The sequence below is a fragment of the Mus pahari genome, chromosome 10 (assembly GCF_900095145.1).
Source record: "Mus pahari chromosome 10, PAHARI_EIJ_v1.1, whole genome shotgun sequence".
Classification (NCBI taxonomy): Eukaryota; Metazoa; Chordata; class Mammalia; order Rodentia; family Muridae; genus Mus; species Mus pahari.
In genome coordinates, this window is record NC_034599.1 from 69,741,663 (window position 1) to 69,749,870 (window position 8,208).

Here is an 8,208-nt window from a genome sequence, read left to right on the forward strand (position 1 = left end):
AGGGAGAGAGGGAGAGAGGGAGAGAGGGAAGGAAGGAAGGAAGGAAGGAAGGAAGGAAGGAAGGAAGGAAGGAAGGAAGGAAGGAAAGGAGAGTTTGAAGTAGCTCAGGGAAAACCCTAGGGGAGCTCACAGGCTTCCTGGAGACACAGAGTGAGCAGAGCCTCTGACCCGTACCAGAACCTGCCATGCACACACATCGCTGCCTTTGCACCCTGGAAAAAACCTGCTCAGTTGGGCAGCACACAGCTCTGTGCAGAGGGATGGAGGAGGAGTGCCCTTCCCACGTCTGGCCGGGCTGCTACACATGCTGTTTGACTTATTTCTATAGCCTGCCAAGGTAGTAGAAAGATTCTAGGCCACTCAAACCACAGAGTAAAGTGGAAAAGAGGCCAGGGAAAAACCTAGGAGATTGCTAAAAAGATAACTTATTTAAGATAATATTGTTTTATCTTCAGAGAGGCCAGTTTGTTAATATAAATCAAAATCGTTCATTTGTGAGTTTATTCCAGCCTTAGTGATTTCACTAAGCTGAGTATTCAAGCATATTAGTTTTCAAACATATTTATAAAGATTCTTTTATCTATTTAGAAAGCAACTGGATCATCCTGTACATCCAACAGTATTGGATTGATTAAATAGATCATGCTATAGTTCTAGCTAAGTAAAAATAGAGGCCTACGTTTGAGAAGGAGAGTGGTCTACAAGATAAGTTAAAACGTGTTTTTTAAAAAGACAAAAAGTAAGGGGCCAACAAAATGGCTCAGCTAGTAAAGGTGCTTGCCAGCAAGCCCAATGGCCTGAGTTCAGTCCTAGGACTTCACATAGTAAACAAACCAACTTGTCCTCTGACCCTCTATTTATTTGCACTGTGGCATACACACCTGCTCCATAGGTGCCTACACACATGCACATGTACAAATAAAGTAGTAAAATGTAACAAAAAATGTAAAGGTAGGAACAATGATGGATAATCATATATCTCTAGGTTTATCTGTAAATACCCCTCAATTTATGATCTAATTTCATTCCCAAAGGAGATTTGAGACCCTCTCTTCCATTCAGCTCATTATTATAATTTATAGTTCTATTTCCAGAAATAATTCTGTATCACAAAATACCAAATGAATAAAAGTGTGTTAGATATATATTATTTTCATTTTAGTTTATGAAACAAAAGTATGTAATAGGAGATTTTATGGTCATGGTGAACAAATAGCATTATTATGGTGGTTTAAGGGCCTGGTTTCCAGAGCCAAACTGTATATCCAAATTGCAGATTGTCTGGGGTGAGCACATGCCAGCTCTCCCCCCCCCCGCGCCCACCCCTTGCTTCGATTGCCTGTGAGATGCAAGCAGGAGTCATCATCCATCAGTGAGTGCCCTGAGGACTGAGCTTATCCGGACCAAGTACTTAGAACTAGTGGTACTCTTGTCAGTAAAACACCGTCTGAAGTGTCAGCTGTCATCTTCCCGCCTCTGCCTCCTCCATGCTGGGGTTTTAGGTCTCTGCTACGCCCTCAGTCTGGGAAAGGCTTTGCCATTGGCAGTGATGGTTTGGGTTTTGTTGTTTTAGTTTTTGCTTTTGGAGACAGGGTGTTGTATAACCAAAAGTTTCTTGGAACTCACGGTGTAGCTCTGTCTGGCCTCAAACTTACAACAATCCTTGTCTTAGCCTTCTCAGTGCTGTGAGTGCTGTCCCCAGCTGTCACGGGATCCTGTTGAGTACTTTAGGGTTAGAGGCTTATCTCAGTGACAGAATAGATAGAAATGGTGCTGCACAACTGCAGTCTCAGAAACTAAGAGTGGGAGACAGGGAGGTTAGGAGTTCAAGACCAACCTCTACCACTCAGTGAACTCAAGGCCAGCCTGGTTATATGAAACCCTATCTCCAAACAATTAATTCATTAAAAAGTTAATGAGCTATGGATATAACTCAGTTGTAGCACTTTTGGCCATGGTAAAACACTGACCTAGTGTGTATGTGACCCCGGGTTCAGTTCCATAATGATAGCTAAACAGCAACACTGTAAAAAAAAGAAAAAAACAAAAAACATGACTAACTCAAGTGTTGGGATTCTTAGTTCAATGAAGAATTTTCCTTTTTTATGCCAGATGCCTTGGATGAGTATTTTGAATATGACGCAGAGGAGTTCTTGGTCTCTTTGGCCTTGCTGATAACTGAAGGACGAACCCCGGAGTGCTCTGTGAAAGGCCGTGCAGAGAGTTTCCACTGCCCTCCAGCACAGTCTCGCTTCCCAGGAACGGCCAGACATGAATGCAGCGACAAGCTGGCCCAGGTGAGGACCGGACTCCATTGCTGTTTGTGCTCTGATGTCTTCATCCTGCTGTTCTGTCATGGTGGCTGTTCTGTCATGGTGGCTGTTCTGTCATGGTGATTTTTATATTTGAGTGTGGCTTGGAAGTGCTCCAGATGACGCCCTAAGCTGAGGAGATGTTGGAAGCCCTCCTGCCTCCTCCTGCCTCCCACTCCACAGCAGTCTTCCACACTGCCATCACCTTTCCTTTAGCTATGGAGTCATACCTCAGCCCTTCCATTGTATGTTCTTATTAAATGACCTATACTATTTCTCCTGTATTTTTCAATGGGAATAATTTTTATTAATCTTTTAAAAGAAAATTGTTAAAACATTTTAATAAGTAGCACGTGATATAATTTCTAAAAATAATATATTTTTTCATAGATGTGTGTGTATATATTTATTTGTTATTAATTTCTTTTGTTGTGGTAGTTTTTTTTTAAGATTTATTTATTTTTATACATGTGAGCACACTGTCCCTGTCTTCAGACACACCAGAAGAGGGTGTCAGATCCCATTACAGATGGTTGTGAGCCACCAAGTGGTTGCTGGGAATTGAACTCAGGACCTCTGGGAGAGCAGTAGGTACTCTTAACCTCTGAGCCATCACTTCAGCTCCTGTTGCTTGTTTTCTTGAGACAGGGTTTCTCTGTGTAGCTCTGGCTGTCCTGGATCTCTCTTTGTAGACCAGGCTGACCTTCAATTCACAGAGATCCACCTGCCTCTGCCTCTGAGGTGCTGGGATTAAAGGCGTGTGCCACCACTGCCCAGCGATTTGCCATGCCACAAATACTCTATTGCTGAGCTGTCGAAAAATTGTTTTTAAATTTATTTAATGTATATGAGTGTTTTGCCTGCATGTATGTCTTTGTTCCACCTGAATGCCAGGTGCCCATGGAAACCAGAAGAGAGCATTAGATCCTCTGAAACTAGGTTTACAGATGGTTGTGAGCCACAATGTGGGTGCTGGGAATAGAAGAGACAGCCAAACCTGAGCAAGAGCTACTGTGTATGCTGTGTTTCTTGTGCAGATATCTACAATTATGATTTTGAACTTAAAATACAAAATTAAGGTAGTTATTGAGAATATTCATTTGTTTATCTTCCTTTTCTCCCAGTGTCGCCAAGCCAGACGAACCAGATCTGAGGTCACACTGTTGTGGAAAAATAATCTTCCAATCATGGTGGAAGTGATGCTTCTGCCAGATTGCTGCTACAGTGATGAGGGGCCTAGCACAGAGGGGACAGATCTGAATGACCCTGCCATTAAGCAAGACGCACTGTTACTGGAGAGGTGGATCTTGGAGCCAGTTCCCCGACAGTGAGTTATTCAGTTTGGTCTCCAGTTTTCCATGACCTCCTACACCTTACCCTGCCACTGCATCATGTTTCTGAATCGCCGCCCCCCCCCCCTTTTTATTTTTTTATTTATTTTATTTTTTGTTTTTCGAGACAGGGTTTCTCTGTGTAGCCTTGGCTGTCCTGGGACTCACTCTGTAGACCAGGCTGGCCTCGAACTCAGAAATCTGCCTGCCTCTGCCTCCCAAGAGCTGGGATTAAAGGCGTGTGCCACCACGCCTGGCTGAATCCCCTTTTTTATGTGGTAAAGTTGAAATACTTAGTACATTGGTTCACTATGTAATTATGACACCAAGTGACATTAGGAAATTCACCTAGGTCCTCTTAGAGTACACATCCCAAAAGACACTTGTCCCCACTTTTCTTCCAAAAGTGGTCTCTCAGTCTCAGCCTTGTCTCTTCCCTCAGAAACGGCGACCGCTTCATCGAAGAAAAGGCACTTTTGCTGGCTGTCAGGTCGTTTGTGTTTTTTTCTCAGTTAAGTGCTTGGCTGAGTGTTTCTCATGGTGCTACTCCACGAAACATTCTTTACAGGTATGTATGTCTGTCCAGGGGGAAAGGGTCAGTGTATACAGTCAGTCTACTAAGTGGTGTTTAGCCTGTCAAAAGCATTTTTCATCTTCTTAAGATGGCTTGGTGGGTTACATTTGGTGGACAAAACTGTTTAAAGAACAGTCAGCTTTACCTCAGGAAGCTGAGCTGGACATAATGCCACCATAAAGTGGGAACTGAGGTTCCCTGGGCTAGTGACTTCCTTTGATGATCTGGAGTTTTCTATCTCAAACATATAAACATTGCTGGACTTAATGCTGTGTGCTCACAGCGCCAACTATTCCAGACGTGGAGGTAGGATTGCTAGGACAGTGGGTTTGAACCTGAGCAAGATAGCAAACACCTGTCTTAGGAAGGAAGGGAGGGTAGGAAGGAAGGAGGGAGGGAGGGAGGGAAGGAGGGAAGGAGGGAGGGAAGGAGGGAGGGAAGGAGGGAAGGAGGAGGGAAGGAACAAGGAAGAGAAGCACATGTGTGTGTTTTTGTGTGTTTGTGTGCATAAAGAAACATGAAGGCTGCCAAGCAACTAATTGTTTCTTTATGAAGGTGAAATAGTCGCTAGGCCGTCTTGCTCAATAAGCAGGATCAGCTTATTTAATAGTAAACACAAGCCCTGTTGTTCCTTTGGGTTTTGTTTATTTGGTTGTTTTGGTTTGTTGTTTGGGGAATCATTTTTTTTCTTTGCCTTTTCCTTTCTTTTTTCTTTTTTTCTTTTTTGTGTTTTTCTTTGGTTTGGTTTGGTTTTGGTGTTTTTGAGGCAAGGTTTCTCTGTGTATCCCTGACTGTCCTGGAACTCTGTACACCAGGATGGCCTCGAACTCACAAGATGTGCCTGCCTTGGCCTCCTGAGTGCTGTGCTTATTAAAAGCATGTGCCACCACTGCCTAGTACTTTTGGTTTTCTGTTTTTGACAAATATGATTAAATAATAATATTCCTGAGTTTTTGGTGATTAAGTTTTCTGTAGCTCCTTCCTGTGTAATCTCACAGGAGGGGGATCATTGCAAGTTTGAAACCAACTTGTGCTACATAGTAAATTCCAGGACATCTAGGGCTATAGAATGAAACTCTATCTTTTTGTTTGTTTTTGTTTTGGGGGCTAAGTTTCTATGTATAGGCCTGGCTGTCCTAGAACTTGCTCTGTAGACCAGACTGGCTTCGAACTCAAGGATCTGCCTGTCTCTGCCTCCCAAGGGCTAGGATCAATGGTGTACACCACTACCATCTGGCTATAAAATTTGGTCTTAAAGACTAAAATAACAGAAATTCAAAATCCAAATTCAACCGTCTGTGCCATGCGTGTTGCTTTTAGCAGTGACATACAAGGTAGAGTGGCTGAAAGTGAACCTTGGTGGTAGTTAATGCAGAAATAAAACTGCATTAACTACTCTTTTGTAGCCTTAAAGTGATTTGGGGTGACAGAGGGGCAGCTTGTGACTGATCTGTGTTGTTTGTCTCTAGAATCAGTGCTGCTGATGTTGACCTGCAGTGGAGTTTTTCACAGACTCCAACTGAGCATGTGTTTCCCGTTCCCAATGTCTCTCACAATGTGGCCTTGAAAGTCAGCGTTCAGTCCTTACCCAGACAAGCTCATTATCCGGTTTTGACCTGTAGTATTCACACTAACATTGGTCTGTACGAGAAGAGAATTCAAGAACAGGAGCTTAGAGCCTGTCAGCACCGTGGCCCTGGTGAAGTGGAGTACCGTTGTCCCAGCAGCTCACAGAGTCTATGCAGCAAGCACACATGGACCATGGCACCCGTGAGTGCCCTGCACGTCAGAAGTGGCATGCCTCCTGAGTACACTGCAGCCATTAGAAATGTCAGGCTCTGCCCAGGCACGGGTAGCAAGTCTGACCACGGGGCACCTCAAGCCAGTGTCCTGGGCTTCAGTGGCACCGGGGGAGAAGTGAGGTCACAGGAGGCATCAGTGAGAACTTTCAAGTCACTGCCTGTGATCGATTCCAGTGTCTCCAGCTGTCAGAGCTCTCGGCAGCCAGGAGGGGAGCCTAACCCTTTAATGGACTCCCTGATTCAGGATCGACAAGAAGTCATTGCCAGGATTGCTCAGCATTTGATTCACTGTGACCCCAGCTCCTCTAGAATGTCTGAACTCCCCTTTAACACCCAGGAGTCCACTTCACTTAGCCCAAAGCTTCACCCAGTCTCACAGGAAAGTGGGTGTGTGAGAAAATGTAAAGAAGTGTTCTCTCTCTCTTTCGGGAGTCCAGAATTTGGCTCCCCAGGAGACAGCAGGGAGGGGAAAGTCAGAGAGAAGTCGGAAACCAGGCCAGGAGAAACCTGTGTTTCTCACAGTCTGTACCCTCGACAGCCTGTTGGGGAGGCAAACCCGCTGATTGGCTCTTTGCTCCAGGAGCGGCAGGACGTCATAGCCAGGATTGCCCAGCACCTGGAACACATAGACCCTGCAGCTCACATTCCCAGGCCTGCATTCAGCAAGCACGACTCCAATTCCATTCCTTCTAAAGTGTTCAGGAGTTCATTTGATGACAAAGCCTTGTTGAAGAAGGGCAGAGAGAATGTCTCTGTTTCTGTGTCTCCTACAGAAGTGTCCTTATTGGGGGACAGAGGTGATGGGACAAGCCTCAAACCTAGCAAATGCTTGCGCTCTTTCAAATACAGCCCGCAAGAGAAGCCTTTGAGACTTGAAGTAAGAACTCAGCATCAGAACCATCCTGACAACATCCTCCACACAGCCAGGCAGGAGTTGCTGAACAAGGCTGCCGCTGCTGGCTTACTAACTTCCTCTAACACGTCTCTCTGCAATGAAAGCGGCTTGGGTTTGATTAGCAGATTGGAAAGTACATCTTGTAAATTACAACTTAAGGAGCAAGAAATGAGCCATGAAACTGAGAAACAGTGTTTGCATTGCAACAGTATTGACAAACAGATTTGCACAAATAAATGTACAGAGAAAATAAAAGATGAGACTAGTCCAGGATCTCTCTGTCGTCTCCAGTGTGATGATTCAAAAGGTATTGACGCAGAAATAAAAGTGACTCTGCTGGAAATGCCTGACTATTTGAACAAGAACAAAACTAATTGTTCAAATAAAGACTCCAAAAGATCTAAGATGTGTGAGCAAAACATTCAGGTTGACACAGAAAGTGATCTCAGTGAAGAGATTGAGGGTTCCCAAAGCACAGTATCAGACCAACTAAAAACTGAGCAGGAGGAAAAAAAGGATTCAGTTGCTGGAAAACCTCAAAGTGTAAAGCACTGTTTGTCTACAAGCGAAAGACTGAAAAATGCAGACATGTTGGTAGGTAACATGTAATATTTTAAATGTAATTCTTAGCTATTAGAATTTAATTCACCAGAAGTGTGATTATGAAGGCCCAAGGGTGCCCATTATCAGTAGAGTACCCAGTGTGGTGTGATAAGATTTTCTACAGAACTATTACTATTTTTGCCAATAACCCACCCCCTTGAAAGTCAACACAAGGTAGGGGAAGAAATAGATCATGGGTCACATGGTTTAAAATTCAGTGTGTATTCCCTTCTTTAAAAGCTACGATTACAGCAGCAAAACTGTCAAGGCTCTGTGAGGTCTGTCATTTCCACCCTAGCCTTGGCCTGGGGACGCAGGAATGAATGTTTTGTGTGTGTGTGTGTGTGTGTGTGTGTGTGTGTGTGCGTGTGCGTGCACACGCTGCATTCTTTCCTGGCTCCTCTCAGTTATCTCAGAACTTGGCACTTTACCAAAGGGCAAGTAGGAAATAGAGGGAATGGGGGAAACAGAGGCTCAGGGCGTTGCACACACTAGGAACTCTGTCATCCCCGGTGGCTGATCTGGTACCCCTTAAACCCTTCTCAGGTCTCTTGTAGTCCAGGGTTTTGGTGTGTATGTCCTCCGTTCACTTGGATTTTTCCCGTTGCCTTCTTTCTTTCTTTCTTTTTTTTTTTTTTTTTTTTTTTTTTTTTTTTTTTTTTTTTTTTTTTTTTTTTTTTTTTTTTTTTTT

At 44.0% G+C, this 8,208-nt stretch overlaps 1 protein-coding gene across 5 annotated transcripts in view; it reads left to right on the forward strand.

The window, feature by feature from the left end:
• Nucleotides 1-8,208, forward strand: part of Fam214a (family with sequence similarity 214 member A) — an 84,122-nt gene that overhangs the window by 56,619 nt on the left and 19,295 nt on the right. For all 5 annotated transcript variants that reach the window (XR_003844625.1, XR_003844624.1, XM_029542835.1 and 2 more), the window contains 4 exons: nucleotides 2,113-2,297; nucleotides 3,437-3,639; nucleotides 4,086-4,211; nucleotides 5,687-7,508. Coding sequence is in view for 3 of the 5 variants with exons in the window: in XM_029542835.1 (XP_029398695.1) it covers nucleotides 2,113-2,297; nucleotides 3,437-3,639; nucleotides 4,086-4,211; nucleotides 5,687-7,508 (2,336 nt within the window). In the remaining 2 variants the exon portion in view is untranslated. The remainder of the gene's footprint in view (nucleotides 1-2,112; nucleotides 2,298-3,436; nucleotides 3,640-4,085; nucleotides 4,212-5,686; nucleotides 7,509-8,208) is intronic.